The sequence below is a fragment of the Rhinoderma darwinii genome, chromosome 7 (assembly GCF_050947455.1).
Source record: "Rhinoderma darwinii isolate aRhiDar2 chromosome 7, aRhiDar2.hap1, whole genome shotgun sequence".
Lineage (NCBI taxonomy): Eukaryota > Metazoa > Chordata > Amphibia > Anura > Rhinodermatidae > Rhinoderma > Rhinoderma darwinii.
This window is the reverse complement of record NC_134693.1, coordinates 22,087,350-22,114,685: the sequence shown is the minus strand read 5'-3', so window position 1 is coordinate 22,114,685 and position 27,336 is coordinate 22,087,350. Positions and strand designations below refer to the sequence as shown.

Genomic DNA, 27,336 nt, shown 5'->3' with positions numbered 1-27,336 from the left:
TCCAGGCACGCTGGCAGAGGGGCCGACAACCTGCCGCCCGACCTCAGGGACCCAGATTCCCGACCGAACCTGTTGCCGCGTCGTCGTCGCCGATCTTGACGTCCTCACCGATGCTCTTGAGGAAGCCTGCCCCCTGGCCGGAACATCACCATGCGGGGCGGCCGTGGACTGCATGCCGAAAACTGCCTCTGATTTTGGAAGTGTGACAGGGAGCCCAGCCTGCGACTCCCTGTTAACCGCCGAGCTCCGTCGCGGCTGGGGATTCCTGCCAGGACGCAGGCCCTGGGAGGAGGCGCCCGTCCCAGCAGCCTGGCCTACAGCGTCCCTAAGGGTTCCCCTTGCGACGCGGGCCCACGGGGGCCACATCCGGACTCCCCCGATCAGGTGGCGGGACCTCCGGGAGCGGCGGGATGACCTAGCCTGAGCTACCGCCACTCCCCTGACACCTCCTGCTTTATCGGAGCAGGGGCAGTGATCCTCACCTCTCCCCCCACCGCCCTGTGACCAGCGTCTGAGACAGGGGCGGGGGAGGGGAGCGCATCCCTGCGGGCCGCCGACACAGAGGGCCGGGCTCGGCGTGAAGACGGGCCCGCCTGAAGGATCCGGGCCAGCGTCGCCCCTGACTCCTCCAGCCAGCCCGGATCGTGATACACTGCTGCTCAGGTAAGCCGGAGCAGGGGAGCTGATTATCTTACTTGCTGCTCCTCCCGCTGCTTCCGGCTCAATGCCGAAAACAGCGGGAAGAACAGCAAAACCCCCGGCTCCTCCCCGCTCCATCTCCTCCCTCTCCCTGCCTCAACTAACCCTCTCTTCCCCTATTGGCTGTCCCTCCTATGGCAGTCATGGAGGCTTCCCGTTAAGCCCTCCGTGCTGCCGTCCAGCCTCTTCTAGAAGTCTTGAAACCTGGCTGGATGAGCGCCATGACTGGGTAACAAGTGTGTGGGGGGCTACACTATATTCAGATGGGATAGAAAAGATAAAAAAGATGGAGGGGTTTGTATGTTTGTAAAATCCAGCCTAAGACCAGTCCTGAATGAAGACATTGGGGGAGACTGTGATGGTGTGGAGTCTTTATGGGTGAATATTCATTGAGCGGTTAATAATGGTAAACTGTTAACTGGAGTTTGTTATAAGCCCCCGAACATAACGGAACAGGCTGAGGATGAAATGCTGCAACAAAAAGAAAAGGCAGCAAATAATAATAGGGTCCTTATTATGGGGGATTTTAATTATCCTGACATTAATTGGGACATAGAGGCCGCTGGATGTGCTAAAAGCTGGAAGTTTTTATACACAATTCAAGACAATTATTTCACTCAGTTGGTTAATAAATCAACCAGAGGGGATAAAGTGCTGGATCTGGTCTTATCTAATAGATCAGACACAATATCAGATGTGGGGGTCCAGGAGCACTTGGGCAATAGTGACCACAATATGGTGAGTTTTAATATCATTTTCAATTAAACAATACGAAGGGGAGCAACAAAAACCTGGAATTTTAAGAAAGCAAAATTCAATCGACTGAGGGAAACACTAGGCATCATGCCCACTTCAGTTTTTTCCTTCAGGGTGATATCCGTTTTGGTCACTGATAGCACCATGAGCCAATTCATTTCAATCAGGCCATGCACACTTCCGTTGTTTTAACGGAACCGTGCGACCGTTCCGTCAAAAGTAGTGCAGGTCCTACTCCTGCCCGTTTTTGACGGAACAGTCTCGGATTTGGCATTGAATTTGGTCCGTGCAACAACGGGCTGCACACGGAAGCCTTCCGTGTGCAGCCCGTGTGTGACGGGTCCGTCATTAACGGCCGTAAAACGGCCGCCGAAAGTGTGCATGAGGCCTTCATCTTGTTGACTGGGATCATGTAACGGTAAATAGGAATACTAATAGATAAATGGGGAGCATTAAAGATATATTACATGAATCGTGTAGTAAATGTATACCCACTGGTAACAAAATGTCAAGGAATAAAAGGAGACCAATATGGAGGAATAGGGAATTACTGAATATAGCGAGAGAAAAACAAAAAGCATTCAAAACATTGAAGGCTGAGGGATCAGCAAAAGCATTCCTGACTCCGTACTATGCACAAAACGATGTGGTCATCACTGAAATTTGTAGTAATGATCGTACACAAATAGGTATGAGGTATCTGTCTGAGACAAATATTGATTGTATAGGAATATAATATAAACAGGCATATGTATATATATAGTTACATAGTTACATAGTTACATAGTTAGTACGGCTGAAAAAAGACACATGTCCATCAAGTTCAACCAAGGGAAGGGAAAAGGGAAGGAAAAATTTCTACACATAGGAGCTAATATTTTTTTGTTCTAGGAAATTATCTAAGCCTTTTTTAAAGCCATCTACTGTCCCTGCTGTGACCAGCTCCTGCGGTAGACTATTCCTTAGATTCACAGTTCTCACTGTAAAGAAGCCTTGTCGCCTCTGCAGCTTGAACGTTTTTTTCTCCAGACGGAGGGAGTGCCCCCTTGTTTTTTGAGGGGGTTTTACAAGGAACAGGATTTCACCATATTTTTTGTATGTGCCATTAATATATTTATATAAGTTAATCATGTCCCCCCATATCCAAATGGTTACTAACAAAGTTTTGTGTGGCAAATATACATATATATGTGTCCGCATAGAGTAAGGGCACAAGTGGAAAGGTGCAGTGCAGTCACAGTCCACCTCCACAATCATGGAAATGCCCTATCAAGTGTACATATAAGCAACTATATTAAATTGATATCATAAGCATGGTAGCTTACCCATAGGTGCAGCGTGATCCATGTGCCCAATATAGCGCCCCAACGCGCGTTTCACGTAATTCGCTTTTTCAAGGGATCAATTGATCTGACCTGGTAGTTTTTATTTGTGCACTTTGTAGCTTCTGCGCATGTTTTTTTACATTTTATAAATGAGCCTCTGAGTTTTAATTGATCTTTTTCTACAAGATCACAGTCAGTGAAAATAAACATTCTTGTTATCAATCAGAGGCTGAAGTAAATTATAGCATTATGGCTGCTGGCAGTCACCACTAGGGGGAGCTTAGGAGTTTACTGCATTCTGTTTAAACATTCAATTCAATAGTAAAACAGTATGCAGTAAAATTCTAAACTCCCCCTAGTGGTGACTGGCAGCAGTCAGAATGGTATAATTTAAGGAAGCACTCTGCTTCTACCTTTTTAGAATGGAGGGGTAATGCAGATGCTGGTAAATTACATCACCATTCTGTGCCCACTTGTTCATTTCACCCAAGGTACCTGCTGATGTGCCGGCTGGGTAACTGCAGGTAGTTTGACATTTATATTATCAGGAATTTCTAGAGTTTTTCATATAATAGTAGTATATTATGGAATTGCTATTTATTTTGCTGCATTGGGAAGGTGGGACAGTGGATGTTGGGGTGATTTCAATATATGTGATGTCAGATACAGCTCATCTGTTTTTACCGGAATTACAGTTTAACATTATCAATTTCATCAGAACTTTTTATAGAATGAAAGATAAAGTTGAAAAACTCAAGTCATGTGACTTTCAAGTTATGCCTCTGTTGGTAGCCACTACTAGAGGTAGCTTACTGCATATTGTACGTATTTATATTGCTTACAATTGGAACTGTATAACGCTGTATGCAATGAGCTCCCCCTAGTGGTAGCCATGTTTTTATCATTTGAATCCATGGTTGTGTGAAGGGAAGTAATATGCAGGCACTGTATGTGATATGGTACACTTTGCTGGCAGTATTGTTTATTGGGGGCATTCTGCTGGCAATTCTTATGGTGAAATCTGAGAGCACTGTTTCTATATGGTGGATAATGCAGACACTATTAAAGGGGTTTTCCACCTTCTGACAACTGATGACCTATCCACCTATCCATTGACTGCAGCATTTGAGGGATATAACGGCCAGGAACATCATGAACACTGTTCCCGGCCATTAGTCTGGGCTGTGAGCACCCTCCATACTTCCCTATGACCCTTATCACGTACATGTACGTGATAATGCGTCAAGGGGTTAAAGGCAAGTTGCAAGATATCTGAAATGATCAAAACCCCCTCCTCCAATGGAAAATCATTCTGATCTTTACAAATATCGTTTATGTGCTATTTATTACATACAATCTCACACACTGAGTTACATCATAACATTCTGGCCACTAGGGGGAGCTCACTGCATATGGATTTATACATATAGTAGTCATGGCGGCTGCAGACAAACTATGGGGGAAAGACCCCACATCCACCCTGATTTACATGATCTATTGCGGCTCAGCAAAATTGAAACATTTATGAACATGAGGTTCTTTGTTTACATTTTGATAAAACTGTATAAACCGACTTCTAAGTGTGTCCTTACTCTATGAAGTGCAGAATTGCATGGCAAGCAATGCCACTGCAACACAGTGCCCGTAGAGGGAGCAACCCAGGAGACCAGCAGCACCCATGCTGCCAGTCTAAGCCACATTGGCTTGGGGCCGATACAGCACTAAAGCAACAAAGACCACCACACAATACCACAAAAAAGTGAACAGATGGAAAAAGCTCATCTTTCCACGTAGTCTCAGTGGCCAAATTAAGAACAAATAGGTAGAAACCCTTATGCAGTCTCCTGCTGAGCCGCAATAGATCAAGTATAGCAAGTGGATGTGCGGTGCAGCTTTTCTTCTCTCCCTTGTGGATCAATAGGGGAAAGTTAACAACGTCTCTATGCCGGTATTCTCATGTCGAAATTTAGCAAATGGCCTAAAAGTCACAAAAATTTGATTATTGGGATGTTTCCCCGGCTCTTGGCATTTTTCAAAAAAGTGGGTGGAGTTTAGCCAAAGGGGCGTGGCCACCAAAGCCCAACACATTTACTATAATTTACACTAAAAACTGGTGTAAAATATAGTGGAAATCTACGCCAGCTACTGCCGTAGATTTCCTTAGTGTCTCAGGGCAGCAGAAGATGCAAAAATTTATCTAAAGTAGCGGGTGCCTCTTAATAAATTTGTCGCATCTTACCCCGGATTGCTTTTTTTTTTTAAGAGTGGAATATACATCTACATGTAGCTTACTACATATATACCCCTATGACTGTGTGATGGGAAGTATGGGAAATGTGTTCAGTGCTAAGCCCCTTCTTACTGAGAGGGCCACATAGTAGTCACATGCCACGGTACGTCGCCCACTGAACGTAGTAATAATAATATCGACACCATTTCCATGAGTTATAAAGTGAAGAACAGTCTGTGCTGGCCCATCTTTGTAATTAGATTTGCATTTTTTATTTTTTTTTGCAAACAATATATCTGTCACCCTATCCCTATAATTCCTGCCATTACAATAGCATTGGCACTAAGCACCATTTGTAACCTCATACCAGGGTGAAATCTTTAACCCCTTAACGACCAGGCCAATTAGAGTTTTTTCATTTTCGTATATTCCTCCCCGCATTCCAAAAGCCATAACTTTTTTAATTTTTTCATCGACATAGCCGTATGTGGACTTGTTTTCTGCGGGACAAGTTGTAGTTTTTCATGGCACCATTTATTGTACCGCATAATGTACTGGGGTTAAATGGACAAGAAACAGCAATTGCGCCATTTTTGGGGGGTTTTTGTTTTTACGGTTTCCATCAGCCGGTAAAAACTACATGTTCTCCTTTTTCTACCGATTGATACGATTACGGCGATACCAAATGTATGTTTGTTTTATGTTTTACCACTTTTAGAAAAAAAAAATATTTGCTAAAAAAAATAAATTGTGTCGCCATACTCTAAGAGCCATAACTTTTATGTTTTTCTGTCAATTTAGCGATGTGAGGGCTTATATTTTGCGGGACGAGCTGTCGTTTTTACCGATATCATTTTGGGGTGGATGCGACTTTTTGATCACTTTCTATTCCATTTGGTCTTTGAGGTAAGGTGACAAAAAAACAGCACTTTGCGTGTTTTATATATATTATTTTTTTACGGCGTTCACTGAGCAGGTTAAACAACGCTATATTGTGATAGTTCAGACCTTTACGGACACGGCAATACCAGTTATGTTAACTTTTGGTTTTTTTAACTTTGCTTTAGGGAAAAATGTGAAACGGTTGTTGTTTTTTTTTACTTTTAATATATATATTTTTTGGAACATTAAAAAAACCTTTATTTAACTGCTTTTTCTTAGTCCCCCTAGGGGACTTCAACCAGCGCTCTTTGGATCGCTTGCACTATATACTGCAATACTAATGTATTGCAGTATATCGCTAGAGGGAGGGCTTTAAAGGAGTACAAAGATGGCAGATCTGGGCCTACAATACATCACATCGTGGGGGGGGTGATGGTGCATCGGAGTGAACCGCCCCCCTGATTCTAACAATTTAAATGCCGTGGTCGCGATTGACCTTGGCATTTAAGGAGTTAAACGGGCGGAACCAAAGTGATCTTTGATTCCGCCCGTTGCAGTGAGGTGTCGGCTGTATTAGGGCCGGTTCACATCAGCGTTGGCTTTCCGTTCAGGGGTTCAGTCTGTGGTTTCCGTCGTGGAACCCTGCAACGGAAAGTCAAACGGAAACCACATCTTCCGTTTGCGTCACCATTGATATCTATGGTGACGGAAACATTGCTAATGGTTACCGTTTGTCACCGTTCCAGCAGGTTTCCATTTTTTTAGACAGAATCAATAGCGCAGGCGACTGTTGACTTTACGTTGCGAGGTTCCACTATGGGAACCCCTCAACGGAAAGCCAACGCTGATGTGAACAGGCCCTTACACAGCCATCATCCGCTGAGTATGGAGCGCGCTCAGCCCATGAGCCCGCGCCATACTTCCCCTTAAATTCTACCACGTACATGTATGTGGTATGTCGTTAAGGGGTTAAAGGGGATATTGAGCATTAGATTTATTGCAATACATAATATTTTCTAACATTTTGAATGACTGGTATGAAACCTTAAGTTAGTGGGTTGTTGGGTTGTCCACTTCCACCATCCACTTTTGTTAGGTGTCTCCTGAACACGAGACCCCCCTCTATTGACTCAGAATTCCCTCATAGGGTATTTGAAAGTAGGTTTTCTAAAGCAGAAAATCCCTTTTAGGCCTGATTTACACGAGCGTGTGCGTTTTGCGCACGCAAAAAAACGCAGCGTTTTGCGTGCGCAAAAGGCACTTGACAGCTGCGTGTGTCATCAGTGTATGATGCGCGGCTGCGTGATTTTCGCGCAGCCGCTATCATAGAGATGAGGCTAGTCGACGTCAGTCACTGTCCATGGTGCTGAAAGAGTTAACTGATCGGAAGTAACTCTTTCAGCACCCTCGACAGTGAATTCCGATCACCATATCGAGTAACCTGTTTAAAAAAAAAAAGTGGTTCGTACTTACCGAGAACTTCCCGGCCGTTGCCTTGGTGACGCGTCCTTGGTGACGCGCCTCTCTTGACATCTGGCCCCACCTCCTTGGATGACGCGGCAGTCCATGTGACCGCTGCAGCCTGTGCTTGGCTTGTGATTGGCTGCAGCTGTCACTTGGACTGAATTGTCATCCCGGGAGGTCAGACTGGAGGAAGAAGCCGGGAGTTATCGGTAAGTCAGAACTTTTTTTTTTTTTACACGTTCACGTATATTGGGATCGGAAGTCACTGTCCAGGGTGCTGAACCAGTTTAACTCTTTCAGCACCCTGGACAGTGACTGTCTCCTGCCGGGTTCGGTCAAAACGAGTTCGGCCGAACCCGGTGAAGTTCGGTTCGCTCATCTCTAAGACACTCCGTTCGGATGTTTGTAAACAGAAAAGCACATGGTGCTTTTCTGTTTACATTCAGTTTGACAGCTCTTGCGCGAATCACGCAGTTCGCACGGAAGTGCTTCCGTGCGACCTTCGTGGTTTTCACGCACCCATTGACTTCAATGGGTGCGTGATGCGCGAAAAACGCACGATTATAGAACATGTCGTGAGTTTAACGCAACGCACTCGCGCTGCGCAAAATTCACGCATTGTCTGCACTGCCCCATAGAGTAACATAGGTGCGTACGACACGCGTGAAAAGCACGCGCGTCGCACGCGCGTATATTACGCTCGTGTAAATGAGGCCTAAGGCCTCATTTAGGCCTCATTTACACGAACGTGATATACGTCCGTGCGACTCGCGTGCTTTTCACGCGGGTCGCACGGACCTATACAAGTCTATGGGGGCATGCAGACAGTCCGTGAGTTTTGCTCAGCGTGAGTGCGCTGAAAAAAACTCACGACATGTTCTAAAATTCTGCGTTTTTCGCGCATCACGCACCCATTGAAGTCAATGGGTGCGTGAAAACCACGCAGGTCACACGGAAGCACTTCCGTGCGAACTGCGTGATTCGCGCAAGAGCTGTCAAACTCTGAATGTAAACAGAAAAGCACCACGCTTTTCTGTTTACTAACATCCAAACGGAGTGTCTTAGAGATGAGCGAACCGTCCGAACCAAACTTCACCGGGTTCGGCCGAACTAGTTTTGACCGAACCCGGCAAAAAATGTTCCGGTACGCGACGTCAGGAGACAGTCACTGTCCAGGGTGCTGAAAGAGTTAAACTGGTTCAGCACCCTGGACAGTGACTTCCGATCCCAATATACGTGAACGTGTAAAAAAAAAAAAGTTCTGACTTACCGATAGCTTCTTCCTCCAGTCTGACCTCCCGGGATGACAATTCAGTCCAAGTGACAGCTGCAGCCAATCACAAGCCAAGCACAGGCTGCAGCGGTCACATGGACTGCCGCGTCATCCAGGGAGGTGGGGCCAGATGTCAAGAGAGGCGCGTCACCAAGGACGCGTCACCAAGGACGCGTCACCAAGGCAACGGCCGGGAAGTTCTCGGTAAGTACGAACCTCTTTTTTTTTTTAACAGGTTACTCGATATGGTGATCGGAAATCACTGTCGAGGGTGCTGAAAGAGTTACTGCCGATCAGTTAACTCTTTCAGCACCCTGGACAGTGACTGACGTCGACTAGCCTCATCTCTATGATGGCGGCTGCGCGAAAATCACGCAGCCGCGCATCATACACTGATGACACACGGAGCTGTCAAGTGCCTTTTGCGCACGCAAAATGCTGAGTTTTTTTGCGTGCGCAAAACACACACGCTCGTGTAAATCAGGCCTTAGGCTGGATTCACACGAGCGTGTGCTTTTTGCGCACACAAAAAACGTGGCGTTTTGCCTGCGCAAAAGGCACTTTACAGCTCCGTGTGTCATCCCCATATGATGCGTGGCTGCGTGATTTTCGCGCAGCCGCCATCATTATGACACTCCGTTTGGATGTTTGTAAACAGAAAAGCACGTGGTGCTTTTCTGTTTTCATTCATCCTTTTCACAGCTGTTGCGCGAATCACGCTTGTCCCACGGAAGTGCTTCTGTGTGTCATGCGTGGTTTTCACACACCCATTGACTTCAATGGGTGCGTAATGTGCGAAAAACGCCCAAAGAACGGATATGTCGTGACTTTTTTTCAGCGGACTCACGCTGAGTAAAAATCACGCACATGTCTGCACGGCCCCATAGACTAACATAGGTCCGTGCCACGCGCGTGAAAATCACGTGCGTTGCACGGACGTATATCCTGTTTGTCTGAATAAGGCCTTACTCTCATATGACTAAGGACTTGTCCACACACAACGGAATTGCTGCAGAAAATTTCTGCAGTAATTCTATTGAAATTCAAAGGCTTTCCGCTTCGGTAAAAACGCACCATTTCCTGCGGTTTTTACGACAGAAAATGGTGCGTTAATTGCTGCATTTTTCCAAATGTTAGGAGATGGAGACATCGCCTCTGAAAAACGCAGCAATTCTGCACACCTTCCGTAGCCGGATTTGACATGCTGCAGTCCGAAAAATACGCACCGCAGGTCAATTTCGGCTCAGAAATCTTACGCAGTGTGTGGTTGAGATTTGTTAAATCTCATCCCCTATGTTGCTACTGTATTCTGCTGCGTTTTTTCCGTAAGAAAAACCGGCCGGAAAAAATGTGGCAATTCTGGAGCGTGTGGACGAGCCCTCATTCACACTTGATCAGTATTTGGAAGCCGAAACCAGGAGTAGCCCAAAAACACAGAAGAGGTTCAAATCTTTCCATTAGATTTTTCCTCTGTGTAGGGTCCATCATTGGCTTCCAAAAACTGAAATAAAAATACTGACCAAAATATGCAAGTGTGAAAGTGGCCTAAAAAAGAGAACTGCGTTATAAATACGTTTTACAATTCATTTCTATGACGGAGGACTTCGCACATTTTTTTTCTGCATGTTTATGTTTCTATTTGCTGGTGTTCAGCACCCTATGATGACTTCTCACCTACCGTCTCAGGTTTTATTGTGTGTATATGTTTCTGCATTTTTTTCGATTCCAGCATTGTCACACCCAGAGGCTTTACCGTATAACCTGTGCCTCAAAGTGACTCAGCATGTTCTTTTTGTTCCATTTACAAAACATTTTTGGCTTACATTTAATGTATACGCCGGGAAAAGCTCCCAACGTATGTTAAACGTAGGCTGTGACGGATGCCTAATAGAGGTCCCGCCGCAAAATCCGCCACAGAATTAAGCCTTACTCACACGAACGTATAATACGTCCGTGCTACGCGCTTGGAAATCACGCACCTCGCACGGACCTATGTTAGTGAATGGGGCCGTTCTGACTGTCAGTGAATGTCACGCAGCGTATGTGCGATGCCTAAAACTCACGACATGTCCTATATTTGCCCGTGTTTCGTGCAGCACACACCCATTGAAGTCAATGGGTGCGTGCAAATTGCGCTCGGCACACGGAAGCACTTCTGGGTGACGCACGTGATTCGCGCAACAGTAGTTAAAAGAATGAATGAAAACAGAAAAGCACCTCATGGTTTTCTGTTTGTAAACATAAAAACAGAGTGTCATAATGATGGTGGCTGCGCGAAAATCACGCAGCCACACACCATATGCTGCTGACACACTGACCTTTTGCGCACGCAAAATGCAGCGTTTTTTAAGCGCGCAAAACGGACACGTCCATGTGAATAAGGCCTTAGGGTATGTTCAAACACAAACGGCCTGCGTAAAAAATGCCCTGTCGGAGCACAATGCCGTTTTGCTTCCGATTTTTCAGCCGTTTTTCGGGACATTTATGTCATCCGTATGTCACGCCTTTTTTATGTCAGCAAAATAAACAGAAGGAGGTGTTTTTTTCCCCTCATCATTCCTTTAGCAACTGTTGCGTGAAAAACGCATGGCACACGGATGTGCGTCGGTGTGCTGTCCGTTATTTTCACGCACCCATTGACTTCAATGGGTGCGTGATGTGCAAAAAAACGCACAAGTATAGGACATGCAGTGAGTTTCACGCGGCAGACACACTGAATATCTGAATGGCCCCATTGAGTTGCATAGGTCCGTTGTTTTAACGCGCGTAACACGGATTTGAAATACTCTCGTGTGAATTAGGCCTAAAACTGAACACTTGTCTTGGTTCCTACACAGGAGAAGAAAAACCTCACACCAAGCAGATTGATTTTTTTTAAATAAAATATCACTGAATGTCACAACCACAAGACATAACAAGGTTTTATTAAACAAATTTGTACTTTTTCCATAAATAGTCTTATTTCATAAAAATATTAAGAAAGTTGTCTAAAAGATTGAAATGTAAGTGGCTGCTATTCACTTGTGGCGCCGCTTATCTTTATGGCAGGAAAAAGCCAACATCTCTGGTCCTTGCTTTCCCCGACTGCATATATTAGAGGACTTTGTCAGGCATCATAGACATTAGATTAATGGCGGATCACATCAAAGTCAATAGGATTTGCCAATTAAAATCTAATGTGTTTAAAGGGTTATTCCCATCTTATAAAGGGATGGCATATCACTAGGATATACCACTATTTTATAATCAGTGGGAGTCTGACCTTGGGGACCCCATCGATTCTAATAATGAAGGGGTCGCATTGCTTTAGCACTGCATCCCCTTAAGGCCTTATTCACACAGTGCTAATTTGCTGCAGATTTTGCATGCATTTTTTAAGCCAAAACCAGAATTGGATCCAGTAGAACAGACCTATAAGTCCTTCCTTTACATATTTCTTCTGTTTAGGTTCCACTCCTGGTTTTGTCTTAAAAACTGCATGCAAAATCTGCCGCAAATCTGCACTGTGTGAACAAGGCCTTACTGTTTTTCGCCTGCACAGCGGCGCACGGCCACCCAAGTGAATGGGATCGGCTGCAGTTCCCTGCACAGCCATGTGCGCTGGTATGCAATGAAAACTTACAGCGGAAAGCAATACTAGATCAGCGCTGTGGCCCCTTCCATTCTCAGGATCCGTGGGGATCCCACTAGTCGGAGCCCCACTGATTATAAAGTGATGGTATATCCTAGGGATATGCTATACCTTTATAAGATGGGAATAACCCTTTAAGCTGTTGCCTCTGAGACGTCATTAAAGTGAATGGGGCTGAGCTGCAATACCACACATAACCTGTGGACAGGTGTGGCACTGTTTTTGGAAGAAAACTACCAAGTTATTGTGGTCCACAATTTTGAGACTGTGGAAAAAAATTGCTACTCCCCGTTATCATCTTGTCTATAGAGGCTGATTACATCCATGTAGAGATATACACTGGATGGAATTATGAAAAACTAAAAGTATTTATTTTAATTTCTTGCATTTTTAAAAAAAAGTTGATCAGTTTTTTTTGTCTTCCGATCCGATACTTTTCTTCTCACGCTATTTTCTTTAGATTGAGGTGTATCCCATTCAAGGAGCGTAAGACTAGCTGGGGTACGGGTAATGGTTCTTTCCCAGGGACCGTGTGTAATTCAAACCTCTGTAAAGTCAGGGCAATGGCAACTTTCATTTCATTCATTGCAAAATTCTGCCCGATGCAGTTCCTGGGAGTGAGAATATACAGATGTAATATTGTATGAAAAATAATGCACTGTACAATACGGCTCATTTTTAGAAAATGGTGTAAAATGGAGCGCTATCCAAACCAACCATACAATTTAGCGCTACTCCAGTGGGAAGAATACAGACTCTCTAGTGCCACCTATAGGTAGCCATAAGTCAAGGCCTAACCCATCATAAAGCTTTGAAGCATGACTAGGAATATCAGACACACCAGAGACTTCCCCTGTCAGCAGCACTGTTTCAGCATTTTTGCTCATCATCAGTACAGAGTAGGGTGCTGGTTGAGATGCCTTAGGCTGGATTCACACGAGCATGTTCGGTCCGTAAAGGACGGAACGTATTTCGGCCGCAAGTCCTGGACCGAACAGACTGCAGGGAGCCGGGCTCCTAGCACCATAGTTATGTACGACGCTAGGAGTCCCTGCCTCTCCGTGGAAATACTGTCCTGTACTGAAAACATGATTACAGATGACACTAGATCGCTTGCACGATATACTGCAATATATCGTCTTTCTGACAGGTGATATTCCTAGTCAAGTTTCAAGGTTCTTTAGTGGTTCAGACATGGGCTTACAGGAGAGCTACGTACAAGTGGCATTAGAGGGACCGTGTTCTTCTTTCTGAGGAGAACTTGTTTGCATACTTTTCCCAGGGGGCATTGCATATAAGACCCTACACCAGCTGAATCTCCACAAGGGGAATCTCTACCTTCCAAGTCCATACCAATCAGATTAATTATATGTGCAGCCTCAATTTTTTTATTATTATTTTTTTGCCTCATGTGCATCACTACTTATTGCACTACCATTGATGGGCACTGATATGTCTGCTTCATATAACTTTTAAAAGTTTGAACCCCATTTTTCTGATGTGAAGCTTCAAATCCTCTGCGTCCCTATACACAACCATTGTTAAGTGTATGAGCACTATCAGGGTAGGCATTAGTGTATGAGCACTATCAGGGTAGGCACTAGTGTATGAGCACTGTCAGGGTAGGCACTAGTGTATGAGCACTATCAGGGTAGGCACTAGTGTATGAGCACTATCAGGGTAGGCACTAGTGTATTAGCACTATCAGGGTAGGCACTAGTGTATGAGCACTATCAGGGTAGGCACTAGTGTATGAGCACTATCAGGGTAGGCACTAGTGTATGAGCACTATCAGGGTAGGCACTAGTGTATGAGCACTATCAGGGTAGGCACTAGTGTATGAGCACTATCAGGGTAGGCACTAGTGTATGAGCACTATCAGGGTAGGTACTAGTGTATGAGCACTGTCAGGGTAGGCACTAGTGTATGAGCACTATCAGGGTAGGCACTAGTGTATGAGCACTATTAGGGTAGGCACTAGTGTATGAGCACTATCAGGGTAGGCACTAGTTTATGAGCACTATCAAGGTAGGCACTAGTGTATGAGCACTATCAGGGTAGGCACTAGTGTATGAGCACTGTCAGGGTAGGAACTAGTGTATGAGCACTATCAGGGTAGGCACTAGTGTATGAGCACTGTCAGGGTAGGCACTAGTGTATGAGCACTGTCAGGGTAGGCACTAGTGTATGAGCACTATCAGGGTAGGCACTAGTGTATGAGCACTATCAGGGTAGGCACTAGTGTATGAGCACTATCAGGGTAGGCACTAGTGTATGAGCACTATCAGGGTAGGCACTAGTGTATGAGCACTATCAGGGTAGGCACTAGTGTATGAGCACTATCAAGGTAGGCACTAGTGTATGAGCACTATCAGGGTAGGCACTAGTGTATGAGCACTATCAGGGTAGGCACTACTGTATGAGCACCAGTGGCGTAACTAACGCTGTAGCAGCCGTAGCGGCTGCTACGGGGCCTGCAGCATGAGGGGCCCGTGCCACCCGCCAGCATGGGCCCCCCATGGCCGAAGGCTCCGCTAGCAGCCGCTATGGCTGTTACAGCGCGATGCCACTGAAGGGGTTGTTCCTACAAAAGACATGCATCCCCTATCCACAGGATAGGGGATACATGTGGGATTGCTGGGATGCCCAGCGATAAGGAGAACAGGGGACCGAAAGTCCCCCGAAGTTCTCCATGATAAACCTCGGACTTCCAGGGGTCTGTCTGCAGCTCCATAGAAATTACTTGCGCACCGATCGCACTTGTGCGCATGCGTGCCAGCGCTCCTATCATTTTTATTGAACTGCGCAGATGCCGGAAGTCCGAGGTTTGTCATGGAGAACTTCGGTGGACTTTCGGTCCCCCGTTCTCCTTATCGCTGCCAGCGATCACACATGTATCCCCTATCCTGTGGATAGGGGATACATCTCTTTTGTAGGACAAACTATAGGCCGTTTTTGTTGTTTTTTTGCTGCGGGGGCTGTATGGCGTTATCTACAGAGGGGTCTGTATGGCGTTATCTACAGGGGGGGTCTGTATTACGTTATCTACAGGGGGGTCTGTATGGTGTTATCTACAGGGGGGGCTGTATGGCGTTATCTACAGAGGGGTCTGTATGGCGTTATCTACAGGGGGGTCTGTATGGCGTTATCTACAGGGGGGGCTGTATGGCGTTATCTACAGAGGGGTCTGTATGGCGTTATCTACAGGGGGGGGTCTGTATGGCGTTATCTACAGGGGGTCTGTATGGTGTTATCTACAGGGGGGCTGTATGGCGTAATCTACAGGGGGCTGTATGGCATTATCTACAGGGGGGCTGTATGGCGTTATCTACAGGGGGGATTTGGGGCTGTAAGACGTTATCTACAGGGTCTGTGTATGGCGCTATCTATAGGGGGGCGCTGTGTGGTGGAATCTATAGGGAGGCACTAAGTACAAGGGGGGGTTGTGTGATACCCAGTGGAGGGGGGGGCCCAGTCAAAAGTTTGCTATGGGGCCCAGTCTTTCCTAGTTACGCCCCTGATGAGCACTATCAGGATAGGCACTAGTGTATGAGCACTATCAGGGTAGGCGCTAATCTACAGGCACTGCTATGTGATTATAATTATTCGGTATGTTTCTGGAACTAGTATCGAGCCCTAAGTACTGAATGGGAAGAATCTCTGCAAGGTGGCATTACTGTGAAGGTGGGGCTTTAAATGGCTGCAGTGGGGGGGGGGCACTCTGCTATGAGTTAGTACCACAGTTTGCCGTGACTTAGGGGTGTTGTTATGTCTGGGCACTTAGGCTGAGACCCTTGAAAGGTTTTGGGAGCATGTCCAAGGTATGAAAGGAGCAAGTCAGGGGGGGCAATGTAGCAGCAGCAAATCGTTCCCCATGTGATTTTAAAAGAATAACTCTTGCCGTATAAGATGCCCCTCTACATGATAGAATGTGCTTTACCTTCCTCCGGCAGAGAAGGGCAGGAAGGCATGGGAGTGCCTATTGGATGTATTTTCTGGAGAAAACCTCAGGGGGTCGAAAACCTAAACAGAAATAAGTAAATTTGTTACAGCACAATTCAGTCCTTATAAGACTCTGTTCACACTGAGTTTTTGCAGGCAGAAAAATCTGCCTCAACATTCCTTCAGGAATGTTGAGGCAGATTATGACCTGCCTGCACTCTTTGCCGTGTTTTCCGGCCGCAGCCGTTGAGCGCTGTGGGCAAAAAACGCAAACCACTTTCTCTGCTTCCAATTGATGTCAAAGGGAGGTTAGAGCCGGAAACGCCTGAAGAAAGGGCATTTTTCCCGCAAGCGTTTTTTACGTGTTTTGGTGTTTTTTTGGCACGATGTGGTTTCCGTGGTACAAACCGCACCAAAAAACTGTGAACTAGACCTAAAGGTTCTTCTACTGTCTCTTAAAGAGGTATTACAATGCATTTTTATTCATTTGAAAAATAAAAAATGTTTGAAAATTGGTTTGTTCATAATTTGCTGCATAATAATTTATTCTCACACCTTCGCCACTGGGGGCAGTGCTCATTCTGAGTATATTAATAACCCCACAGTGCACATTGACCAAATTGTGGAGGTCCCCCATATGGTATATACAGACAAGGAAAATATATCATTTACCAAAGCTTTGTTTTACCTGATCCACCAGTCCATAAAATATAATAAGAGAATCGATTCACCTATTATTCTCCTAAATTCCTTAAAAGTGAATCTCAAACCTGATTCATCCAATGCATCTATGCAATTAAATGAGGGAATTCTGTCTGAGGCAATTAGCTTAGGGCTTCGTCACATCTGTGCTATGATTTCTGTAAGGGTATGTTCACACGAGGGCGTCCGTAACGGCTGAAATTACGGGGATGTTTCAGCCTGAAAACATCCCCGTAATTTCAGCCATAACAGCATGTGCAGGCGCTTGAACGCCGCGTCAATTAGGGGCGTAATTAGCGCTGCTATTCATTGGAGTCAATGAATAACGGCTCCAATTACGGCCAAAGAAGTGACAGGTCACTTCTTTGACGCGGGCGTCTATTTACGCGCCGTCTTTTGACAGCGGCGCGTAAATTACGCCTCGTGTGAACAGACAAACGTCTGCCCATTGCTTTCAATTGGCAGATGTTTGTCAGCGCTATTGAGGCGCTATTTTCGGACGTAATTCGGGGCAAAAACGCCCGAATTACGTCCGTAAATAGGCCGTGTGAACATACCCTTACTCTGTTTCCTCAGAATAACAGGAAAAATGCTAGTGCCGGATCCATCGCATGACAGAATCCAACGACACCCGATGGAACTCATTGACTTTAACGGGTACTTTTGGGTTTCCGTCATTTTGTCGGAGAAAATAGCACTGCAAGCTGCAGTATTTTGTCCAGCCAGAAAGACGGAATCTGCAATAGAGGCTCCTGCAAATGTGAACAGGGCCGAACTGCATATTGAATATTTATTTTAAAGTTCAATGTATAACAGTATGCAATTAGCTCTTAAGCTCCCTCTAGTGGTGACTGTCGGCAGCCAGAATTGTATTATTTAGCTCTATGGGGCAAATATACTAAGAATGGCATTTCATACGCCAGTCTTAGTTTGAAGCCCGCAGGGGTAAGATGCAGCTAATTCATTAAGAGGCTCATGGCTCTTCATCTATCCGTGTGCCAGAAAGGGAAATCTACGCCAGCTACCAGCTGGTGTACATTTCCCCTATAATTTACGCTAGTTTCTCACATAAATTATATATCAAATGTGACAGGTCGCTAGAAGCCCCTACCAGTAATCCACCCATTTTCTTGTTTCGCAAATTGTGACTATTGATACATTTGTGACTTTTGAAGGCCACAAACGTGGCGTCGAAAAGTTGATAAATTCCCCAATGTCTATGCACAGGAATTTGGTACTCTATATAATTAAATAGAGCTCAGATCAATATAAAGATATAATACGAAATTAATCAGCACAGAATATTAAAGGGTAGAAATTCCCCATAAAAAGGATTACATTAAGTTCACATAACTAGATGTACAGATGTAGCCATCTTTATCTTGACCTTTAACGCATTAAATACATAGTGGCAAGAAACTTTATCTTGACCTTTTCAGTGACTTTTCAATGACTTTAATAAACTTGGCTATATCTGTATAGAGATTTTCAATGTATTTAAGAAAAATGACAGCAGTTCTTTTACCTCTGGATTCTCCCAGACACTGGAGCACCTGTTTATAGCATATATACTGATAAAAACATCAGCACCTGTATAAAAAAAAAAAATAGAAAGACTATTCACATACACATTCAGATTGGAAAATTCTGATTATGGAAATTATTTAACCTTTGCATTTTGGAAATGTCGGATTTTGCAAAGGGCAATGGGACTGACCTTTGGGCAGGGTTCGCCCATCACAGAATTTGATTGGCTCTTTAAGTTCACGAGCCACTCCTGGTACTGGTGGATAGAGACGCATGCTCTCCTTAATACACATGGAGGTGTATGGCAGCTTCCCCAGGACGTCCCTGGTAACATAAAAGCAAAAACATTAATGAACTTTTCTAATAAAAACTGCACATATACATGCAAACAAACTACCGTGTCTATTAGAAGTAATGAAAAGAGAAAAGTTGTATTTTTTTTTTTGCTGAAGCTAGAATGTCAAAGATGAGGAGTCTGATGTTTGAGGAGAGATCAACTTCTTCCATCTGCCCCATCACCCATCAATTACTGACAGTGTGATGCATTACTAAGGGCACACTAGTGCAGTTTCTCTGGGTTTTTCCTCTGAGAGACGTCAGGAGGAGGGATGGGAAAGGAGGGAAAACCCAGAGAAACGACACTAACGTGCCCTTAGAAATGCATCACATGCTCAGTAATTGGTGGGTGATCTGGCAGATGGAAGACGTTGATCTCTCCTTAAACATCAGACTGCTCATCTTTGACATTCTAGCTTTGACATGCTTCTTATGGCAAAAACCCTACTGATCAACTACAGTGAGGTTCAAGATGTGCAGTCTGAGAAAAGGTTGTCCAAAATTAGGCAACCACATTGATTTATTTTTTCATCTTTCAGGTTAATTAAAGTACATCTGAAATGTGTAACTTGTGTCACTGACATCTAGCCTCCCCTCCTACGGCCTGACGAAAGTCTAAAACCCATTGAACATAGATATATTTGTGCACACCCATTGGGGTTAAAATGTAATGGACATTTAACAAACCATCTTCTCACCATTCTACGTTTTTATTCTCCCCCAGAATTTCTCTGATCTCCTGGCGGCATTTTTCTTGGTGCTCAGGATATTTAGCCAAGCAGTATAATATCCAGGATATGCCACTGGCTGTCGTGTCATGTCCTTCAAACATGAATGTGTCCACCTCTGCTCGCAGATCTTCATCAGATAGACCCTGACCATTTTCATCCTATGAAATAAAAATACAACAAGCCCATGGATGCCCCATAGGTGGGTGATACTTAGAGGACGCAAAGAAATGCAAGTATTCGTCTACTTGAGGAAGATGTTTGAACATGTAGTGACCTCTCGTCCATAGGTGGACTGACAGTGGTCTGGGCCCCTTAAAGGTCATGGGCCTGTTACTAACCCCTAAAGCCATGATACGCTTGACTTGAGTACTAAAATACAATTGAGGAGCCCTTATCACTTGCATTACACATTTACTGGCCATGGGGCTGAGGCCCACTCTGGCCATGGACCCTAAGACACTGAACTAATGCCCAAATGGTAAGTCCGCTCCTGCTCTCGTCCTAGTCTATTGTCTAGAAGCCTTTTATCTAAGTAAAGATACTTCATTATGTCATACAGACAATTTAAAAACTTATGGAAAGCAAAGTGACACCATACCCTACCTTAGAACAGAGGAGAATATCAAGGAAGTCCAAGTGTCGCTTCCTCTGGATCTTCTCCAGCTCTGTATCTTCCTTGAGGGACTGTTTCCTCTCTTTAATTACTTTATCTGAATATTATAGTAATAGACATATAATACATAATGATTTTCATATTGTCATTTTTTATATAAATAATACAATTCAGTCTATTTGTCTTCAATCCTTGAATTCTAGAACTACCAAGAAGGATTTAACCTGAAAGTCTCTCGTCTTCATAATCAACAGTTCTTTGGAGACTTCTAATGGTCTTGCATTTAACAGTACAAGCTTAATCACGGTCTATCACATCAATGGGACTCACCAGTGTGTTTATGTGCTATCCTCAATGCTCTTCGAAAACGGAATCCATGAGGGCTCAGGTGAAAAATGAAGTCATTATGATATGGAAGACAGCGAAATCTGAAGTCCACCAGATAAGAGAGATCATAAACAGCTTTGATGTAGGCACTCTCACTGTGAGGATAGAACAGAAAATGAGTATGAGTACACACTCACTCGTATAATCGCTTGTTCTCCGAAAGGTTGTCATCTTTGTAAAGTCCTTTTCTGATAAGGGTTAAATTCTCCCCACATATTGATCGTTCTCAAGGTCAAAACCCAATAGATATCTGTAAAAAAATATCATGGATTTTTTGACTGTTCTTCGGCATGACAGTCATTGTGAAAAGGCTTCACTTTTGAAGAGAGTTAATTTTTTGGGTGTAGGCCAGGAGATACTGATAATAAAATCTGAAATCTTAAGATTTCCCAAGAAATCCTGCAAACATTCTCTATTCTAAGGATGTCATTCATTCAAGGGTGGGCGGGACAAAGCATGCTACTGCCATGGGTCCCGGTGATGAGAAGCGGTCCTGCCACTGATGGCATTGGTCCGTATCACCATATATTCATATATCAGTCCAGTGCCCACCCACCCACAGTAACACAGAAAATTACAAGACTCTGCCAGCCGGTAAGTACAAACAGTTAAAACTTGTGGTTTTCTTTGGACCCACCTGCAAGAAATGCAAATACGGCACATAGCTGGTTATTAAATCCTAGGTATACCACACAGATAAAGTGATTTTTTTTTGCTATAAAGTCATAACAAACCTGTCCATCTGGCAGTTGCTTTGATAACTGAAGGCGCATTTCATGATGGAGTCCAGGGTCATGAGACTGACATGATGGAAAAGCTCCACTGGGTTCTCATCGGGGATAAGACGTTCCCATTTGTCCTAAAACAATGAGAAGATAACAGAGACCAGAAATTGCTTGCAAAACTGTTATCTGCTTTTCCTTTCTTTAATATTTTATATATATAATTTTTTTTCTAATTTGTATAATTACCAACATGACATGAACACAGTCAGACATTAGTTTGGCATACGGCTTCAGAACATCATAATGAAATCCCGGGGTTAGCAGCCTGCGGTGTTGAAACCACTTCTGTCCTGACAACACCAGCAACCCCTTCCCTAAATGACACAAATGTTAAAAATGTATTTTCCCCAGTCCTCTTCAAATTCTCTTAAGACAATTGAATATTCAGCAATTTCCTAATTTATTTCTATTTTCTGAATCGCTCCCCTTACAAGCATGAGAGATCTGATAAAAATAAAAAATGCTGGGTCATAGGGGGTTTGACATTCACTACTATATCCCTCCATATAGGTCATGTATAGTGTAGGTGACAAAACACCCATTTGTGCCTGCTGAATATCCTGTTCCATAACTATGGGCATTGATATGAAGCTGGTCTCAACTGGTATTACAACCAACACTTATCTGTTTTGTGATTTCAGCTCTGAAGCTTGCAGAATTGTAAATGCAGTTCTGGTGACTAATACAGGCTGTAACTCACAATCAGTAATGCAATGTGTTTACAAAGTTGCTCAAGTTTTTATGTAGAATATGTGTGTGTGTGTGTGTGTGTGTGTGTGTGTGTGTGTGTGTGTGTGTGTGTGTGTGTGTGAATTGTATGTGTGTGTGTGTGTGTGTGTGTGTGTGTGTGTGTGTGTGTGTGTGTGTGTGAATTGTAAAATGTCTGTCAAAGTTGAATGTTCACTAATCAGCTGATCAGTACTTCTAATGAGCAGATATTGGCACATTTAATTAGTGTAAGTATTTAATGGAGCCCATTAGCATGAAGCGTGTCACCTGATGACATCATCACCAGTCATCTACAGGCATATTTAGTGTTGTAAATTGTACCAATACACACCAATCCATGGAGTAATAAAGTAGTAGCCAAAATTATCCTTCGGATCTGTAGAAGGAGGAGAAGAAGATGAAATATTAAATCACCACCTTAACTATTTTAAATGGTTCACAGTGTTTCAGTAATGGATATGCTGACATTTGGGCGAGCTTTAACGTGAGAGGAGAACACAACTATTTTGATTACTTACTTCACAATTTAGAGATCATCAAACACCTATCTATCTCTTCGTCAAAGCTTCCTTCATGGAAAACTGTTTTCTTTGGTGTTTACTTGTTTTATAACAAGACAGCTATGTGGGATCACTGGCTCCTTTCCACCATATGCAGATGATGGGGTCCAGTGGTGAACCCTCATTTGCTATCAGTTTTGTGGATTCATCTCACATAAGTTGACGACAGTAGACCAGATTCAGTGACACCACTAGTCAAGCGTAGAGTCACGGAGCGATCTCAGTCTACACCAGCCTCCCACTAAAAACCAGCCATAGACACAAATCTTGTTTTGACAAATTTCCACTGGTCTGAACTTATTATTCTACTACTATAGACATCTATGAGAAGTACTGGTGAGCTCAACAGAAAAAAAAAATACACAAAACAGCACCCCGTAGGGCATAATGAGCCTCCATCGCACATGCCATAAAAATTCCAGAAAAACACAGTGCAGCAAGCGCTATTTTTTTCTGGTAAAATGACGGACACCATGATGGGAACCTGCCAGAACACATTAAAGATAATGGGGTCCGTCATATAACAGATCCATCACAACATTGAATTCTGGTTTTCTGTTCCTATGACGGAAGTTTACATGTGTACATAAGGTAAAAAATTGTGAACAAATGGAAGGGAGTGTGACTGCATGATCAGACTACACAGGGCTTGTTTGTAGTCTGTTACCATAGAGGCACATAGGCCTGCATAGGAGCTGTAGACACAAAACAGTAGGGCATTTTTAATCAAGACAATTTGCAAGGTTGCTTCATTTTAGATGCATTGGAAATATAAACTAATGGTTGTGAGAATGGACATTGCCTTTAACATGATCAGGAGCACAAAATACAGTATATTCCCTCTACACAGCCCAATTATTGGCCTGATTATGGGATGTATAAAACATGATCGACAACAAGTGCTGTTCCACTAGGATATAGTGACATAAATTAATACTTATGTCCTATATGCTCATGAAGCAATTTGGTACTGCTCACTATAAATCAACAAAAGCATAATACATGACACCAGCATAGGTAAAGAATGACAGCTCTTACCCTGCCTGGACAGAAGGGCCTTTGCATAATCGGGGTGACTTATAGTCAGTGATGCAAAGAAATTTCCCAGCCACATTGGATAGGCGTAGGAGTATTGTTCAGCATAACGAACTATAATGTCCAAGTCTTTGCCGTCACCATGGAACTAAGGATGAGACAAAGTCAGGTTTTTATTAAAATCTCAAATCAGTAAACAGTACAAATAATGTATGATTATTTAAAGGGGTTGTATGACATGAGAAAAACATGGCTGTTTTCTTCAACAAACAGCGCCACTCCTTTCTATAGGCTGTACTTGGTATTGCAGCTAAGTCTCATTCACTTGAACCAGGGGCATAGCTAGTCTTTTCAGGGGAAAGCATGAACAAGCCACTCATTTAGCTATAGGGCTAGGGCAGCAAGACGAATCTTTGCCCCAGGTGAAGGAAAGCCTAATGTTTTTGGACTGAGTCGTAAAGGGGTATTTTGGTTAAAAGAATTGGACCTAATGGGGCAGATTTACTATTCAAAACGCAATGTGCGACACATTTATTAACAGTTTTAGACACTTTTTTCGGCACGCTCAACAAGGGGTAGTGGCTTAACAGGAAAGGGGATAAGGTCCAGCAGAACGTGGCGTTGCCTAAAACCCAACAACGTAAACCAAGTTTGTGCCAACATTTAGGTGCAAAAAACTGGCATGAACTAAGTTAACTAAGAGGTGTTATAAGAAAGAAAAAATTATCTAGCATGTCTAGTTAGACGCACCAAATTTTCATAAAGTGTACACCATTTTGATAAACTTGGTACATTTTTAGACTGCCTTGTCTAAGTTTACACTGCAAAAAAACGTATTCAATATTAGGAATTCTGTCCCAATGTTCTTAAGACTAAAGACTATGCAACATGCTCACCTTCTGAATTCCACGGCATTCCCATCCCTGGTCCTCACTGCTTACGTGGCGAGGTACAGGTGATGTCACCTGATTGGCGCTGCTTGAAGTGACAACACATTTTTTTATTTCCTGATGCTTATATAGCTTCAATATATCCTCACGCTGTGCCGACTCACACGCAGCAGTATTTGCTGTTCTCATTTCTGCCGCCTTGCTCCTGCATCCTGCCACTCAACTCTTGGGTTGCACGCGTGAGCCAATAAATGGAGACTATTCCGGGTGTAGCGACCTGGGGATTCCCTGTGGGAAAGTCCATACCATTTTGCACGGTTTGAGGGTAAAGAATTTACATACCCTTAGTCTCTTTACCTTGGTTTAAAGGTCCTTTTACACTGGCCAATTATCGGGCAAACGACCGTTCATAGAACGCTCGTTCCCGATAATTGCCGTGTAAACAGGGCAGCGATCAGATGAACGAGCAAACACTCGTTCATCGGCTGATTACATCGTTTTAAATGCAGAAACTTTTATCATTGTCGGCAGCATACCTCCCGTGCTGCCAACACGCTAGAACTGAATGGGGACGAGCGATCGGAGTAAGGAGCGCTCATCCCCATGTTAGCTCCTTGTGAAAGGAGCAAACAAACGCCGATCAACGAGCTGTCACATTGATCGGCACTTGTCTACACGGCCCACGTCAGGCTGTGTAATACCACCTTACCCCTAAGCCAAATCCATTAGCGATCCAGTGGGGTCCATGTCCGCTGTTGGCTTTGTTACATCAGACGCACACGCATTAACCCCAATTAAATATCTGTATATTTTGGGAGTATGGAAGGAAACCGGAGGACACAAAGCGAACATGGGTAGGACATACAAACTCCATGCTGATATTGCCCTTGGTCGGATTCAAACCCTCACTGAGACACCATGCTACACGTTAGCACAGCAGTGATTGGCCAGCGCGGTCAGATGGTGTGACTTAGCTTGGCTCTCTCATCACCACATACTCGATGGGGGGGGGGGGCACAGGAACATTTACAGAATTCTCAAGGTGAGTGCGGTATAATGACTGTTATTATTACATTTTAAGGATATTGGGCCCAATTCTTTTAATCCAGGAAAACCCTATGACCGTAACCCAATTCTTTTTGTGCATTGTTTTGCTGGTACATTGTTGGGCATTCAGACCATTGTGCAGAAACAACATGAGTCTCCATAATATATCGTACCATTTATCTGGGTGAAAGGGGGAAAAATATGCTATATAACCTACAACACAGACATTATCAGGCTGAGAACATCGCGAGAGCCATAAGTAGAGCTCAAACTCCAGATCCAAAGATTTCATAGGTCCATTCACCTGAAGTGATTTATGCAGGACGGGAGACAGTTCCTACATTTTTACTTTGTCAATATAAGGGCTGATGCATACGGCCATATTACGGCTCTATTCAAGTTCTAAAGTGAACAGAGCAGCAGTACGATACTTCTATGGGGCATAACTGTGCCAATGTAGATCTCACTTTGAACAATCCCTTTATATTAGACACATTTCTCCGACAATAATCTGAATTTGAGGTGTCTTGCTGCAGGGACCCCCAACAATCAGCTGTAATGTTTGGTGGAACATGGCAGGAAGTGTCCTATTTCCCTGCAGTGCCCCCACAGGTAAGTGCAAATTTACGTAAAAATCAAACATGACCCCTACATTACAATTCTGTTGATAGTATTTGGATTATAGGGAGTCCCCTTCCTTTGCCTTACTGAGCCGGGAGTTTCCAAGGAGCAAGACCCCTTCAGGGCCATGTCTGTTGTCAGGATATCCGACACAGCGCCCCCAATAAAAGCTGCATTACTGTCAATGTATAGAATATACTGTTAGCTGTCTACAATGAAGGCGCCTATACATTGTAAAATATCTAGATCTACTTCAAGTGAGAGTACATATTGATGGGGGGGGGGGCAAGAAATGGGACTAATGTGAGCGCTTCTGTTAATAAAATTATTCTAGTGTAATACTTTTTAAGCAATTTGCTCCAAAGGTAAACCCAGCGTAGAACACTATATATTGCATATGTCTTACCTCATGAGCATTGCCAAACAACCAATGACGATTGGGACCTTCAAATCGACTATAGGCTTTCACCAGTTGCCTCCGCTTCAGATAGAGCTTATAGGCTTTTACCAGCACATACAGGAGGCAGAGCCAGGCAGCCCAGAACCACAGATCAGAAACACTTAGTGAGAGCAGGCCAAAGAATACAGGGGGAGACATTACCGGAACGCAGCCTGGGCTCTGCTACATATGGATGGATTGTCACGCTGCAAGTGACAGAAGGAAGATCCTTTTCTGATAAGGCAGGTTCATAGGACACTGCCCAGAGGAGGAGGGAAGGGAGGAGGGCTGGAGCAGACACACGATGTGAATGAGGGAAACATGGGAGGTCATTGGCACACAATGCACACAGAAACATTTTTGTTTGTATTTTTTTATTCTCCTTTTTATTGAGGCAGGTTTGGCAAAACATTTAGATAGCATAATATATAACATCTGCTAGAGAAAAGATAAAAAAATTAGGCATCAATATTACAAACAATCACAAAAACAGCAATAGTCGGAATAATATAAAGCAAATTAAATTTCTACGTGCATATGAGAAACATGATTTTGAGAAACTAAGATAAAACTAGTGCATATAAATGTCTGTGGATAAAGTGACATAAAACTAGGAGGATAGATAGATAGATAGATAGATAGATAGATAGATAGATAGATAGATAGATAGATAGATAGATAGATAGATAGATAGATAGATAGATAGATAGATAGATAGATAGATATAGATAG

General features: G+C 43.8%; 2 protein-coding genes across 3 annotated transcripts in view; one reads left to right on the top strand and one right to left on the bottom strand.

The window, feature by feature from the left end:
• The window catches only part of LOC142657685 (calcium-activated chloride channel regulator 1-like), a 1,094,600-nt gene that overhangs the window by 1,023,387 nt on the left and 43,877 nt on the right, over positions 1 to 27,336 (top strand). The window lies entirely within an intron of this gene.
• LOC142657677 (cytochrome P450 4A4-like) lies at positions 11,533 to 26,835 on the bottom strand. Of its 2 annotated transcripts, none has more exons than XM_075832952.1 (12): positions 26,572 to 26,835; positions 23,611 to 23,755; positions 22,344 to 22,388; positions 21,470 to 21,597; positions 21,233 to 21,357; positions 20,442 to 20,593; positions 20,102 to 20,208; positions 19,466 to 19,656; positions 18,622 to 18,755; positions 18,430 to 18,494; positions 16,201 to 16,283; positions 11,533 to 12,871 (listed from the first exon to the last, which is right to left on the bottom strand). In XM_075832952.1, the coding sequence occupies exons 1-12, from the start codon at positions 26,761 to 26,763 to the stop codon at positions 12,703 to 12,705; spliced, it is 1,536 nt and encodes a 511-aa protein (XP_075689067.1). In that variant the 5' UTR covers positions 26,764 to 26,835; the 3' UTR covers positions 11,533 to 12,702. The 2 variants fall into 2 exon arrangements, with proteins under 2 accessions (XP_075689067.1, XP_075689068.1); XM_075832953.1 differs by lacking the exon at positions 26,572 to 26,835 and adding an exon at positions 24,504 to 24,770.

Coding starts and splice junctions, on each gene's coding strand:
- LOC142657677 (XM_075832952.1), bottom strand. CDS start 26,763: ATGTCTCCCCCTGTATTCTTTGGCCTGCTCTCACTAAGTGTTTCTGAT. Junction 19,657..20,101: donor ATATTCTCCTCTGTTCTAAG/GTAGGGTATGGT, acceptor TTTATTTCATAG/GATGAAAATGGTCAGGGTCT. Junction 18,495..18,621: donor TGGGCGAACCCTGCCCAAAG/GTCAGTCCCATT, acceptor TTTTTTATACAG/GTGCTGATGTTTTTATCAGT.